At 50.9% G+C, this 15,020-nt stretch overlaps 2 protein-coding genes across 3 annotated transcripts; both read left to right on the forward strand.

The window, feature by feature from the left end:
* Positions 1-1,000: 1,000 nt before the first annotated feature.
* On the forward strand, positions 1,001-5,969 carry LOC143824466 (arylacetamide deacetylase-like 3). The gene is made up of 4 exons (XM_077311811.1): positions 1,001-1,465; positions 2,299-2,515; positions 3,349-3,412; positions 4,023-5,969. The coding sequence occupies exons 1-4, from the start codon at positions 1,289-1,291 to the stop codon at positions 4,795-4,797; spliced, it is 1,233 nt and encodes a 410-aa protein (XP_077167926.1). The 5' UTR covers positions 1,001-1,288; the 3' UTR covers positions 4,798-5,969.
* A 424-nt stretch (positions 5,970-6,393) lies between these two features.
* Positions 6,394-9,830, forward strand: CFAP107 (cilia and flagella associated protein 107). Of its 2 annotated transcripts, none has more exons than XM_077311812.1 (4): positions 6,394-6,632; positions 7,786-7,899; positions 8,605-8,782; positions 9,593-9,830. In XM_077311812.1, exons 1-4 carry the CDS (start codon positions 6,522-6,524, stop codon positions 9,796-9,798), a joined length of 609 nt encoding a protein of 202 aa, XP_077167927.1. In that variant the 5' UTR covers positions 6,394-6,521; the 3' UTR covers positions 9,799-9,830. The 2 variants fall into 2 exon arrangements, with proteins under 2 accessions (XP_077167927.1, XP_077167928.1); XM_077311813.1 differs by having other exon boundaries at positions 6,407-6,477; positions 7,791-7,899.
* The last annotated feature ends 5,190 nt before the right edge of the window (positions 9,831-15,020 follow it).

Here is a 15,020-nt window from a genome sequence, read left to right on the forward strand (position 1 = left end):
TCCCCCTTGAGAAACACCCATCGTTCCATGCGTACATGTTTGTTTGTTGACGTTTTGAGGACACTTTTCTCAGGGGGACTCAAGGTGGATCCGACCACGGCTTAAAATGCAATCAAACGGTATCATGCCACCCAGCCTGTGCCTTAATTTCCAAAGAGGGGCAGATTTACACACTCTTTACACCTCACTGAGTTCCCCCCCCCACCCCGAACACTGCCCATTATAGACTCCCCCACCCCTAGAAAAAACCTGCCAGGTATCTCCCCATCCAGAGCTGACAACCGGTTTGCCCATAACCGGGAAATCTGAAACCGGTTCACATGCGGTCACCAGCTCTGGGTGGGAAAACACCTGACGGTTTTGCAGGGTGAAACCTGAGGAGGGCGGGGTTTGGGGATGGGTGGGACTTCAATGGGGTAGAAGGCTGGAGAGGGCATGTGGCTGGAAGTGTGCTGCAATCCCAGGAGAACTCCAGCGCCCCCACCACCACCAAGTACGAAAACCTGTTGCCGCACCTGGTTCTCATTTCTTTCTGGCCACGATGTTCTCCCAAGGCTTTTCAATCTGTGATCAGCAGTTAGGGATGCCATCCTCCAGGTCGCACCTGGGGACCCCCCAGAATCACAGCTCATCTCCAGACTACAGTTCTCATGGAGGGGGGGGCTTTGGAGGGGGGGGGCTTAGGGCTGCTTTGGAGGGAGGGACTGGGGGGATGCCAGCATGAAGGTGTCACCTGGGGAATTCCCTAGAATTGCAGCTCACCTCCAGACAATAGAGATCAGTTCCCATGGAGGGGGGACTTTGCAGGGGGGGGACTTAGGGATGCCAGCCTCCAGGTGGCACCTGGGGACTCCCGAGAATCGCAGCTCATCTCCGGACTACCGAGGTGAGTTCGCCTGGAGAACAGAGCTGCTTGGGAGGAGGAAGAGCCCGGCCTTACGCAACGCTGAGATCCCTCCCCGCCTCCCTCCCCTTCCCCCTCCCCCTCCCCCTCCCGGCTCCTCCCCCAAAGCCTCCGGGGATCTCCCACCCGGGAGCTGGCAGCGCGCCTTGGCGGCTCCCCTCGGGCCCCCTCTGTCCCCGGCGCGTTCCTTGCTGCAGGGCGCGGCCTTTGCAGCGGCTGCAGCGGCTGCAGTTGCAGCTCCGCTGCGGCCGGCGAGGAGGAGGAGGAGGAGGAGGAGCGGGCGGCGCTGGCGCTCTCCGCAGCAGGAAATCGCAGTGGCCCCGCCATCGCCGGCCGGGCCAGCAGCAGCCGCAGCCGCTCTTGCGCCGGGGCTCGGGGGCCGTCATGGGCTTGCTTTACGCGCTGCTGCTCCTGGCGGCGGCCGCCCTGCTGGGCGCGGTGGTCTTGGTGGTGGTGGGCAGCATCTACTTCGACGCCACCAACGCGGAGGTGCCCCCGGAGGTCGAGCAGCCGGCCAAGCTGCGGCTCCTCCACGCGCTGACCGTCGGCATGGCCGTCGTGGTGAGTCGGGGGAGGAGAGGCGAGGGCGGGATTCGAACCCGGAGCCCGAACGTTGGCAAGGGGCCCGCCGCGCTCCAAGCGCCCTGGGCGGCTGGGCAAAGGTCGAGCGAGGAGCTGAAACCGCCGGCCCTTTGGCGACTGGGCAGGCAGGCGCTTGAACCCCAGTTGCGGTTTGGTTTGGGGAGGAAGTTGGTGCCTTATATTTATTTTATTTATTTATTTATCTGAATTTATATATCGCTTTCCCCGAAGGCTCAGGGCGGTTTACACAGAACTGAAAAACTATACAGGCAACAGTACATATAACTAGCTATAACATTAATATAACATTCATATTATTAACCAATAGCAACAGAGTAACCGTATAACATTCAACAATAATAATGCAACAGGCCCAGGAGTCTTGGTGGATTATAGAAACACAATAAAACCAGAGTCCAGTAGCTCTTAGTCTGAAGAAGAGTGCTTGGACTCGAAAGCTCACACCTTGAATAAAACTGTGTCCCTCCAGATGTCCATGGACTACAATTCCCATGAGCCCCAGCCAGCAAATGCCACAGTTTGCTCACCTCCTGGTTATTTGGGGATGGAATCTGGGAAGGCCAGAATTTAGGAAGGGAATGACCTCAGCAGGGTATAATGCATCATCCGTGGCTGTCGTTTACTCCAGGGGAATTAATCTCTGTAGTTTGTACGTCAGATGTAATTCCGGGGAGATCTCCAGGGCCCACCTGGAGGCTGGCAAGTATAGATCTACCTGCCGTTTTATGAACATCTACTAGGAGGAGTCTTTCTCTAAATCTGCCCATTCTTTCTCTCCCCACCCCCCGAAGGGAAGGATTTTGGAGAACCTGCATATCTGCAGACAAATCCAGTTTGTCCGGTACTTGCGAAATGGACGGAAGCAAGGGCAAGATGCCAAACTTTTCATAAAGGATGTGATGTTTAAACACGTACCTGTCCGAATCTACCAGCCCAAGGCTCCCTCTGCTGGGCGAAGAAAAGGCATCGTGTTCTTCCACGGAGGTGGATTCATGTTCGGGAGCATCAGTGAGTAGCACCTTCTCAAATTCTTCTGTGCCCCAATTGTAGGCAGAAGAAGAGTTGGTTCTTATATGCCGCTTTTCTCTACCCGAAGGAGTCTCAAAGCGGCTTACAGTCGCCTTCCCTTTCCTCTCCCCACAACAGACACCCTGTGAGGTGGGTGAGGCTGACAGAGCCCTGATATTACTGCTAGCTCAGTCAGAACAGCTTTATCAGTGCCGTGGCGAGCCCAAGGTCACCCAGCTGGCTGCATGTCGGGGAGTGGGGAATCAAACCCGCTCGCCAGATTAGAAGTCCACACTCCTAACCACTACACTAAACTGGCAGCCTTTGAAGCAGGGGTGCTTCGCTGAATTTGCACGGGGACATTCCTCCTGATCATGAATATTATATATTTCCCCTCTTACATTCTATAGGGAGCCTAGGAATATAACTGTCCGTCCGGGATGATTTAAAATTATTCATGCCTTCCATTCTGACCCACAAGCCCCTGTTGCGGACCTCGGTCCTGCCTCATCCAAATCACCTGGGCAATAATTTAAGGGCCAACTTCTATTCCCTTCTGCGATCACAGCCTCTTTCTTTCCCGTACACTGCAAAAGCAACCTAGGTAAGGGCAGGGGGGTCGTCCCTAATCCCCAGGTACGTTTGACTGTTTGCGGTTTCTCTCTGACTTTGCAGCTGTACTGAAGTGTGTATTGTGCCCGCATTTCCATAGATGGTGATTATCTGCGGATGGAGTGGGAGGAACACAAATAATGACCGGGGGGGGGGGGAGGTGGGGAGAGGCTATTCTTCCATTTGCAAATGAAACACCCCTGGAAATCTCTGCTTTGCAGGAGCCTACGAAAAGATGTGCCGTTACCTCTCCAAAGAAAGCGAATCGGTGGTGGTGTCTGTGGAGTAAGTCAAGCCCAGTGGGTTGCCGGGTTGACAAGATTGCATCACGTACAGGGCAGGGAATCCCGTACATGGCCACCACGAGCCATCCTTGGGAGTGGCGGGAATGAATGGATGGATGGATGGATGGATGGATGGATGGATGGATGGATGGATGGATGGATGGATGGATGGATGGATGGATGGATGAATGAATGAATGAATGAATGAATGAATGAATGAATGAATGAATGAATGAATGAATGAATGAATGAATGACAATTGCTGGGAGTCCCGATCACAAATGAATGGTCGTTCCGCCGGCTAATTAAGTCACCATTTCTATATCTTCTTCAGAATTATTTGTCCTGTCACGGTCCTCTTGGAGCGTAGCCTTGTGCCATTGTTGCAAATTGCTGTTTGCATCAGCCAATCACAGAAGGCGGAAAAAAAGAGGACATTTAAATCATAAATCTGTGCTCCCATCTTTCCTGTGCGGCTGTGATAACAAAGTGGCCTCTGTGGTACTTTCTGCGGCCTCTCTTATTTTTTACTCTCTGTCTCTCTCTCTGGTTTAACAAGCCCCAGCTCAATCGCAGATAACTGCATTTCCGATTTGTGTCCGTGCCTTTAGGTACCGCCTCTCTCCCGAGCACAAGTATCCGGCGCAGCTGAACGACTGCCTCGCCGCCACCACCCACTTCCTCCAGACTGCCGACGACTACGGCGTGGACAGCGCCCGGGTCATCCTGGCCGGAGACAGCGCCGGGGGCACCCTTGCCGCCGTGGTGTGCCAAACCTTGGTGGGCCGCCAGGGCCTCTCGAAGATCTGTGCTCAGATCCTCATCTATCCCGCCCTCCAGGCCGCGGACTTCAACTTACCCTCGTATCAGCAGAACCAGGCGGTGCCCATTTTGTTCCGGGAACGGGCTGCGTTCTACTTCCTGAACTACCTGAACGGAGAGGCGTCCTTGTTGGAAGAGGTCTTGCAAGGCTGCCACGTCCCCGTGGATCAAAAGCTGCGCTACAGGAAGTGGATCGGCGCAGACAACATCCCCAAAGAATTCAAAGGCCGAGGTTACAAGCCTTGGGTTCCTGTTTCTTGCGACGACGAGGTCTACAAAGAGCTGAAGAACGCGTGCGTTCCGGAAGTCTCACCTTTGCTGGCGGAAGAGGCTGTGATCAGTAAGCTCCCCCGGACGTGTATCGTCACCTGTGAGTACGACGTTTTGAGGGACGACGGGCTGCTGTACAAGAAAAGGTTAGAGGACAGCGGCGTCCCCGTGACTTGGTATCACGTTATTAACGGGTTCCATGGAATCATCAGCTTCTTCGACAGCGGCTGGTTTACTTTTCCGTCGGGGAAAGAAGGACTCGATAACATTGTCAGGTTTATTCAGAGTTTGTAGAAATCACCTCGCTGAACTTCAAGGATTGGGGGAGTTGATTGGTCTGTTGCGGGAGGGTAGCCCCGTTAGCGTGCGGGACGAGAGCTAGATTCAGTGAAAGAAGAAGAACTTTATCCCGCTTTATACTACCGGAAGGTGTCAAAGCGGCTTACAATCACCATTCCCTTCCTCTCCCCACAACAGGCACCCTGTGAGGATGGTGGAGCTGAGAGAGCTCTGAGAGAACTGACTAAACTAAGGTCACCCAGCTGGCTGCATGTGGAGGATGAGTGGGGGGAATCAACCCCAGTTCTCCATATTAGAGGCTGCCACTCCTAACCATGACACCCAGCTGGTTCTTAAGTACCTTCATGACCAACAAAATTTGGGGGGGTATAAGCTTTGAGAGTCAAAGTTCCCCTTGTCAAAACCTTGAGTTCGTCACAGCACTGATAAAGCTGTTCTGACCAAGCAGTAATAGGGCTCCCTCAGCCTGATCTCCCTCTCAGGGTGTCTGTTGTGGGGAGAGGAAAAGAAAGGCGACTGTAAGCCCCCTTGAGACTCCTTTGGGTAAAGAAAAACAACATATAAGAACCAACTCTTCTTCTTCCTTTCTGGGAGTAACCTGGAAGTGACGTAGGGTAGCTCTAGGAGTTGCTGGAAACTCTATGATAATATAGAGCTTCAAGCAATTCCTAGAGTTGCCCCGTGGTGTCATGATGCAGCTGATGTTGCCTTTCCCCCCACTCCCTGCTGCCACTTGGAGCAATGTTGGCCAAGAGAACCTGGGGGTGGGGGATTCCTTTTTCTAAGATATTTTCTTTCATTTTACTGAACCCTGGCCTATTCTCTATTAGTGAGTTTGTCAAGATATTCCAATAAATCTGACCAAAGACTCCCAGTTCCCTCAGAAATGTATTTCCACCCACTTGGCTTTGCACACAGATACATTCTCATTTCTTAAGGTTTAATTAATAGGCCGTACGCTGTACACCTAAAAAAGTATAAGAAATTTCTTTTTTTTAAACAGTAAAACAGAAGTTTGCTACATCAACAATGCCTTTTTACATAAACCACTCAAAAACAATTTTCTGTTCTCGGGAAAGGATGAATAGCTCAAAATCCTCAAAATTGTCAGAAATGTGTCTATTTTTGCCTCATATTTTGGACAATAAAAGAGAACATGGAACGACTGAACAGGTTCCATCCTTTGACAGTCAAAGGAACGTTCGTTTGGAGGTATTGAAGAAAACAACCCTTTATCTGGGCTTTCGGTAAATGCATTGCAGCCCGCAATCATACACGGCCGTCTCAGTTTAGAAACCCGCACCTGAATAGCATCGCTCCAAGCCTACAGCACATATTTACACATGTGCCATGTGCAAATAAATCAACTGTCATGTACTTCGCACAAATCCATGATGTGTCCAGAGATTCTGTTCTTTTCCATCACCAGCCTTCAGTTAACAGGTAGAAGCCCTGGACTCCTGTTTAATTAAAAAAAACACCCCCAAAAAAGTTTCGGGCCTCTCCTATTTCTGTGTCAGAGTTCCAGTGGAACAAGAGCATTCATTTCACAGCGGTGGAGTCCTCCGTTGCCTGGAGGGTTACCGTGGAGACAGCTGACAACAGAGAACCTGAGATGATGGCCATTCGTAGGGTTAAACGTCCCACTCTGCACAGACAGGCATGGAAACGTAGGTGCGTTCGCTTTCGCCGGTGAACGGAACATGTGAACGACAGCCATGTTCACCACGTACCGAGGTGCGGAGGAATGGTACATCCCTAGCTGGAGAGTTGAGCCCAAATATTCTACCAAAGTGCTCATTGGGAACTGGCTGGAAGAAAGGCAAAAGGTATGGTGGGGAGATGTTAGGATAAGACTTCCCAGGTGCTTGGAGCTGGAAGGAACAGCGCATGTCTTTGGGAGTGTATTGTCAATGATCGTTTGATTGAGGCACATGGTTCCGGAGCTCAGACCCAAGTCTGGCCCATTCGTGTCAAAAGGGGTTCTCTAGCTTCAACAGCAAAATGGACTTGTGGGAGAGGAGAACAGAGAGGTTTTCCGATTCTGGGTTGGAAATTTCCTGAAACGTTGGGAGTAGAGCTTAGAAAGGGAGGTTTGGGGAGTGGTGGGACCTTAGAGTCAACTTAGTGTAGAGGTTAAGAGCGGCAGCCCCTAATCTGGAGACCCTGGTTTGATTGACCCAGCCTTTCTCAACGTTTTGACCAGTGAGAAACCGCTTAAACCTTCGGTCTTCAAGAAATCCCAGAAATGACAAGATGGTGCTGAATATGGTTGGGAAGACCCCCTCTGGGCCCATCATTGGCCATATGGGGAGGGGGCTCCTGTCACCCAAAAAATGTTTAACAAATTTTGAAAATATATAAAATATATTTAACTCCCACACATTCAGGACACCCTTCCAGGGCCATCAAGAAACCCCAGGGTTTCATGTCTACACGAGTGTTCCATTGAAACAGAGAAATGGAAACCAATAGAAAAGGAGAAGATAAAAATGCAAGCAAAATCTCAATATAAATCCCCCCCCCCCCCAATTTCCCACTTTCTGGAGCAATAGAAAGGTCAAAGGAAACATTGCACAAAGTCACCAGAAGGGTCTTATTTCCCATAAGCTGCAAAAGAACCAGCCTGCCTATGGATGCCAGTCTCCAGGTGGGACGTGGGGATCCCCTGGAATTATAGCTCATCTCTGGACTAGGAATTATAGCTCATCTCTGGACTAGAGAGATTCTCCTGGAGAAAATGGCTGCTTTAGAGGGTGAACTCCAGAGCGTTGTCCTGAGGTCCCTCCCCTCCCCAAATCCCGCCCACTTATGGCTCCTCCCCCAAAGTCTGCAGGCATTTCCCAATCCAGCGCTGGCAAAGCTCCCTGTAGCCATTGACTTGTTAGGTGAAGGACTAGGATCGTGACCCTTTGAAAGACCAACGAAGAAATGGTTTCCTTTTCAAAATGAACTGGCGGCTGCTTGTTTGGATTGTCCTAGTTTAGGCAGCATCCTGAGAAAACCTGCAAGAGCATTTACGGAAGAGACTACGTTCGCTTCCCCACTGAGGTGCCCGACCGAACACTGATGAGGAAAAATATGAAGAAACTGGAAGTAAGTAAGGGGGGGTCAAACAGAAGGTCACGTGGCAGATGGCCCCTGGCCTCTCCCTCCCTCTCAGACTCTCAGACTACCTAGTCCACAGAAGGAAATGGAGAATGTTCCTCCGTATTACCAGACCATTCTTTGTTCTGGGGATACGCCTGATTGACCGTTTATGCACTGGAGGTTTCATGCCAGGCTGCAGGCTGGAGTTTTAGTCGTGGCAGGTTGTCTCACCTCTTCCTGCACCCACACGGGGATAATTTGGCCTAGTGGACCTCATCCATCCCCGATTTGTGTTCCTCCATGGGAGCTGGGGCAGGGAAGTTCCTGTGCATAAACGGTTGTATAGTGGTTAAGGGCATCGTCTTCTAATCCGGTGAGCCGGGTTTGCTTCCCTGCTCCTCCACATGCAGCCAGACGGGCGACCTTGGGCTAATCACAGTTCTCTTAGAGTTGTTCTCACAGAGCAGTCATATCAGAGCAGACACCTCCCTCACAGGGTGTCTGCTGCAGGGAGAGGAAAGGGAAAGTGAATGTAAGCCGCTTTGAGACTCCTTCGGGCAGTGAAAAGCGGGGTATAAAACCCAACTCTTCTTCTTTTTCATCGCCGTCTTCTGGGGGAGCAAAATGGCTGCAAACGGTGTCATTGCTTTGTCAACCAACGAATCCACATTTTTTTAGAAAGTCAGTAAGCGTCGGCTGATTCCCTTTCAGGGGCTGCCCAAGAAGCAGGTCTTGACTCATCACAATGAATCCAACCACTGGCACTTAGTTTCGGAATACGACGACCATTTCAACCGGCACGGCTACAACGCCTTGCTGCCCCCACTTCGCAAATGGAGCCGGCACAAAATGGGCTGGGTTCCCGAAAAATCGGATTTCTCCGTTGTCGGTATGTGCCCGTGGGGTGTATGAGAACCACCCGAGAGGTATTCCTGCGTGGGAGGCTGGGAACCATTCCGAATTACCCTCTCCCTCTCAATAGAGGCCTTGAGGCAAGATCCTACTGGCGTTTCTGCTCAGTCCTTCCCAATCCCTTTGCTGCTTAGGTCCCCATTTCCATGTTCCTTTTGTCCCTACGGATGTAGCTGCATGTTGTCAAGTTGCAGCCAACTCATGGCGACCCCAGCAAGGGGCTTTCAAGGTGACCCAGAAGCATTGGCTTCCTCTGCAGAGCCTTCCTTGGTAGTCTCCCGTCGAAGTCCCGACGTTGCTTAGCTTTGGAAGGGACCAGGCCATGCCATGCTGCCGTTTTGAGTCTCACGGATTGCAAACGTGATTTATGCAGTTCCACAGAGCTCTTCCGCCAGGCGTTTGATTGAGGCCAGGGCAAGGGAAGATCTTGGGCTCCTCTGCTGGGTTCCATCTTCTGGTGCCAACCTTGACAAACCTGCCTTCTGGGGGGGAGGGTTGTAGTGGGTGGGTAGAAGCCTGGCGGAAGAGCTCCGTCTCGCAGTCCCTACGGAACTGTGTCAGTTCTGTTTGGGCCCTGGTTTGGGCCCTCCACCAGGCAGAGAAAGCCCTGGTGGTCAAGGCCAACTGGACTTTTTGCAGGCCGGGAACTACCAGACGGCTTGTTGTCACTGAGCGAAGCACCCTGCAGGGGACATATTCAGATAGGAGGTCCCGCGTAGGGCCTTAAAGCCAAACCAAAAACCAAAACCTTGACTTGGACCCACAACTCTACTGTTTCCTCTTTCAGAACCTCCCACAAACTATGGCCTTTATGAGCATCTCATGAAGAAATGGAGTGGCAAAGACCAAGCCAAGATGAGCAGTGTCTATACTGTTTCCTACCCCAAGCCCCCGGGTTCGGCTTATGCTACCCTCCGGCGCCCCATCCCCACTTATCTTCTCAAGCCCAGCCATGGGCATTTGCGCCCAAGGACGATGGATGCCTACCTGTGAAACCCTCTGTTCAATACAGTACTTTTGCTTAACTAGTAGTGTTTTGTGTCTTCCTGTAAGAAAGTAGGGGCAGGTCGCTCCTTGGTGGTAAGGTAGCATCAATGGAGATCCATCAAGGCTGGCCTCCAGGTGGTACCTGGAGATCCCCGAGATTTGCAGCTCATCTGCAGACGATCCCGATCGGCTTCCGTGGAGAACATGGCTGAACTGGCCTTAATTCCTGAAGTGGAACCAATTCCTTGGGAATCTCCTTAATTGGACTATCATGGAGCATGTCATGCATGTGCACACTCGTTTGACAACTGCAGTAATCAGCCAGACAGAAATTCAGGTGGGAATTTCAGGTATTCGATCCCCATTCCATTCCTGGGAGGAGGGTATGCCTACGAGAGAGAATTGTAAGCACAAGACAGGCTGTAGCACAAGCCCAACAGACAGAACGTGGGGTGTGAGAGAGCTGCAACACCAGAGGGGAGCAAAGGGATGCACGATAATCTGTTTGACTTGACATGTAGGGGGAGCCAAATTATCTTGGCGAATGGGATTCATTAAATCCATGGGGTCGGAGGTGGACATGGATGCCAGCAATGATTTGAACTCTTTATGGGCGCCCCAGCATGGCACAAGCAAAACTGAGAACTGAACCAACCTCCAGAAGCCCCCAATTCATGCGCACCGGCAAACAATGGATCTTCCTGCCAGTGCGCGCTATTGGTCAGGTTCAGTTCAAACCGTCTGGATCCGGCAAACGGGATCCAGTCACGGCTTGATCAATTACATTCTAAGCTACGATCCTGCCCGGGACCTCAAACTCGGTCCTCGGCAGGTCTACAGACACAACAGGAGTCATCGCGGGCGATGATCCAGGATGCATGGAAGGTTTGCCATTCCCGGCCACACCTGTTGCGTTCCTGTGACGACCAAGAGTTGCGCTGGTGCAAATCCAGGCAGAGCCTGTTTGACCGGAAGGCATTGCGGTCCCGGTCTGTGGGAGCATGGCAACATTCAGTTAGCTGTATGCGTAAGCTCAACACGCTTTCTTGCGTTGAGCATGACAGTAAACAAGTCGATGCGCAAGAGCTTCCAGGGAATGCGAGGTTGCCTGGTTCTCCTACGCATACCTGCCGCGGCTGAAACCCAGATCTGCCCTGGGAATTCTTCCGAAGGACACCCACTGCGCATTTGCCAGTGCTTTGCGGCCAGGTGATGGAGAGAAACAGCGTCTCTTTGGCGCAGCACTTATGCGGATTAACCCCGTACGACTCAAGTTGCTTAGCATCTATTGGGGCCTTCCCATGTTCAGAAGCAGTGTTTGTCTATCAGGCAGGCATTATTATTGAAGATAATAATTATTAATTTTATTGTTATCAAATTATAATTTTATTAAATGTATTATTGTTAATAATAATAATTTCTAGGCCTCCCCTCCTCCAATCGGCTTGGGGGGGGGGGAGTTCACAGCAGTAAAACCATACACACAGTCTATCCAGCCTTTAAAAGAGAGATTCATCTTAAAACCATTTGGTGTCCAGTCCCCCCTTTCAGGCAGCTTAAACGGACAAGCTAATTCTCTCCTCGATAAAATCAGAGTCCAGTAGCCCCTTTAAGACCCGCTCTGACTTTATCGTGCTACTTCAGACCAACACGGCTACCCATTTGAACCTAATTCTCTCCTCCTAATCGGCACGTTTGTAAAGGGAACAAGGACACCGCAAGCCAAGGTTATGACTTCTGGTACAGCAAGGTAGGAAAACAAGCCCTTTATACACAATTACCTCCCATTGACCTTTATCTGGCCTTGGATGCTGCCTTGTGTACATGACAGGAGCTCGGGGAAGTGAGGGCGATACCAAGCGCCGGGACACCTGGCACCAAGGTCCTTGCTTTTACAAGATTTAAAAGAACAAAAGGAGAACACAGCCTCTCAGCTGAGGCTGCTAACTGGCCTGGTGGTGGTGGGACTACCAGATTCCTGCCTTCCACAGCTCTCTGAATCTGGAGGCGGGGAAAGCAGATGAAACTTTTCCGAGCTAGGAAATTTAAAATTATAGCATATATTAAAATTACATGTCTCTGATGCCTGGTGTTGTGGTTAAGAGCGGCGCCTTCTAATCTGGCAAGCTGGGTTTGATTCTCCATTCCTCCCCATGCAGCCAGCGGGGTGACCTTGGGCTAGTCACAGTCCTGTTAGAGCTGTTCCCCCAGAGCAGTTGCTCTCAGAGCTCTCTCAGCCCCCCTTAACTCACAGAGTGTCTGTTGTGGGGAGAGGAAAGGGAAGGCGACTGTAAGCTGCTTTGAGACTCCCTCCAGTAGAGAAAAGCGGCATATAAGAACCAAATCTTCTTCTTCTTCAGTAATCTCAGGGCTCTCTCAGCCTCACCTCCCTCACAGGGTGTCTGTTGTGGGGAGAGGAAAGGGGCGGTGATTGTAAGCTGTTTTGAGACTCCTTTGGGTAGAGAAAAGCGGCATATAAGAACCAAATCTTCTTCTTCAGTAATCTCAGGGTTCTCTCAGCCTCACCTCCCTCGCAGGGTGTCTGTTGTGGGGAGAGGAAAGGGGCGGTGATTGTAACCCGCTTTGAGACTCCTCTGGGCAGTGAAAAGAGGGGTATCAAAGCCAACTCTTCTTCTTCTCCTTCTAAAATCCATAGATGTGTTATTTAAACACCTGCTTGCTGTCCAAGCAATGAGGAATCACGAGGGATGTGATTTCCCACAGTCCCTGCACTAAGTTTTGGTGCCTTTTAACACCCAGGCAAAGAGAGGCTGAAGGCGTGATGGCTTGGGTCTCTGGGTGATCCTAACAAAAAACAGCAGTTCAGAATGCCGATGCTATGGGGGGCTGGTGATCGTGGTGGGCTGAAGGCAGCTGGTCTGCTTGCTCATACATCCCTTCTTTTCCCTCCTGAGCCAGGAGATTCCCTGCTTGCACCATCGCGCCACAAGAGGGCACTTGTGGGGAGAGATTTGGGAGGAACGTTAAGAGATGCTCTAAGGCAGGGGTTAGTCAACCTGTGGCCTCCAGATGTCCATGGACTACAATTCCCATGAGCCCCTGCCAGAAAAATGCCACTGCCCAAATATTAGCAGACTCTAATGCAGGGGTAGTCAAACTGCGGCCTTCCAGATGTCCATGAACTACAATTCCCATGAGCCCCTGCCAGATGGCAGGGGCTCATGGGAATTGTAGTCCATGGACATCTGGAGGACCACAGGCTGACTACCCCTGCTCCAAGGTTGCCTGCCATGGCGTCCCTCTGCATAGCAAAGCCTGGAGTTCCAGGTGGTCTCCCACCCAAGGACCAACCAAGGTTGGCCCTGCTTAGCTTCTGAGAGCTGACAGGGCTTAAAGGCTCTTTCCATCACCCTGATTTCACCCTGAGCCTTTTTGTCAGCCACTTCGGGTAGTAAAAAGCAGGGTACAGAAACCCAGCTCTTCTTCTTCTTCTAATTAATAAACTTTGGGCAGGGTGGGAATTGGACAACTCAAACTGAAACGCCTCCCCATTTGCTATTTGTAGCAGAGGTCTCACCCATTCCCTTCACACCAAAGCATGTGTGCATCTCGAATTATCAAGCCGCTGCAGGCAAAACCATGTTCCAATTAGTACCCCGCCAAAAAAGGGGTGCGCATGAATGCAGCTCATGTTATATCCCACCCCTACCCCCACCCCCACTCCTAATGAGAAGAGAGTAAATAGCTTTTCCCACCAAGCCGATCTCACCTTTGAGGTGCTAAAAAAACAGTAAGCCCAGAAATAACCTGCCCAGCTAAATGGGGAACTTGTTGTTCCAGAAAACACCTTTTTAAAATATAAAATTAAAACCTACCAAGTGCAGGATCACGAGACGGATCAAGGGCAGATGATCGGACTAGTTCTGCTGCCTTGCCTGAGTTGGGTACGGTCTACTCTTGAGTCAGCCTTGGCTCCCTGGGGTCAACAGTGGATGGCCAAAAAGAAGCAGAAACCTAAGGGCTACACATATAGTGTTGTCAACTGCAGGTTAGGGAATTCCTGGAGGAGAAGAGGGTTGGGCTGACCTCACTGGAATTTAAAATCGGAACAAATCATTAGAGCAGGGGTAGTCAAACTGTGGCCCTCCAGATGTACATGGACTACAATTCCCATGAGCCCCTGCCATCTGGCATGGGCTCATGGGAATTGTAGTCCATGGACATCTGGAAGGATGCAGTTTGACTACTCCTGCATTAGAGTCTGCTAATATTTGGGCAATGGCATTTTTCTGACCTTGTCAGATCTCAGAAGCACCGTTGACCTTGGCCAGTATTTAGATGGCAAACCACCAAGGTCAGACCGGAGCTACATCATGGCTTAACATTTCTGGCCTTGAAAACCCCAGGGGGTTTGCTATCCAATCAGCTGTCGTCTGATAACCCCCCAAAACAGTAGGATCTGTTGTGATTCCCCCATCACCCATTTTTAGAACAAACAAAAATAGGTCTTTGCAAGACGTTTGCAGGGAGTCCTCTTTTTCCGGTGAGTAAGCAGAAAAAAAATTGCTATAGTTGCTGAAAAATTTCCTCTGCGATTCACACCCACCGGTCTCCTCTTTGTTTGTTTCCAAATTGTTCACTTGGAAGCTCAGTGTTCTGGGATCTTCTGAGAGCTGCTAGCTTATTGTGGTGCTGGGATGAGTTTTGCAATTGTGTTGCTTTCATTGAGGGGCTGTGGCGGGGTGGCCGTGCTTGGCAAGCCCAAGGTCCACTCCTGGGCTCAGTTGCCAGCAGTTGAAACAGGAAATAATTTCAACCTGAGACCTAGGAGAGCAGCTGCCAGCCAGAGTAGGCGAGATTGAATTTGATAGATTAATTGGAGCTTGAAAAGGAAAGAGGGAAGAACTGGTCTGGAACACGACTGTGACTTGCCACCGGAGAGGGATTGAAGGGGTAGGGTTGCCAGCATCGGGCTGACAGATTTCTGGAGGTTTGGGGGTGAAGCTGTGTTCAGGGCTCATGGATGTGTTCCACATAAACGGTGGGAATCCTTGTGGGCAATTTATTTTTTAAAGTCAGTTTAACAATGCACCAGACTAACGTGACCACTGGCAAGAGGTGGAGGGAGGGAAGACGCACAGTATCCCCATGCTCAACGTGATTCCGGTACTAGCTGATCGCCGATGAAAAGCGGGCATAAGTTTCACATAGGGGGAAAACAGTTTTCTAGGAATGACCTGAATGCCAATAAAGTTTCATTGAACTGA

The sequence above is a fragment of the Paroedura picta genome, chromosome 15 (genome assembly GCF_049243985.1).
Source record: "Paroedura picta isolate Pp20150507F chromosome 15, Ppicta_v3.0, whole genome shotgun sequence".
Lineage (NCBI taxonomy): Eukaryota > Metazoa > Chordata > Lepidosauria > Squamata > Gekkonidae > Paroedura > Paroedura picta.

Bases quoted from the DNA above. Each gene is read 5' to 3' on its own strand.
- LOC143824466 (XM_077311811.1), top strand. From the start codon at position 1,289: ATGGGCTTGCTTTACGCGCTGCTGCTCCTGGCGGCGGCCGCCCTGCTG. The intron at 2,516-3,348 runs GTGAGTAGCACC...TCTGCTTTGCAG, and splicing joins ATTCATGTTCGGGAGCATCA to GAGCCTACGAAAAGATGTGC. The intron at 3,413-4,022 runs GTAAGTCAAGCC...CCGTGCCTTTAG, and splicing joins TCGGTGGTGGTGTCTGTGGA to GTACCGCCTCTCTCCCGAGC.
- CFAP107 (XM_077311812.1), top strand. From the start codon at position 6,522: ATGTTCACCACGTACCGAGGTGCGGAGGAATGGTACATCCCTAGCTGG. The intron at 6,633-7,785 runs GTATGGTGGGGA...GGATTGTCCTAG, and splicing joins GGCTGGAAGAAAGGCAAAAG to TTTAGGCAGCATCCTGAGAA. The intron at 7,900-8,604 runs GTAAGTAAGGGG...ATTCCCTTTCAG, and splicing joins AAAATATGAAGAAACTGGAA to GGGCTGCCCAAGAAGCAGGT.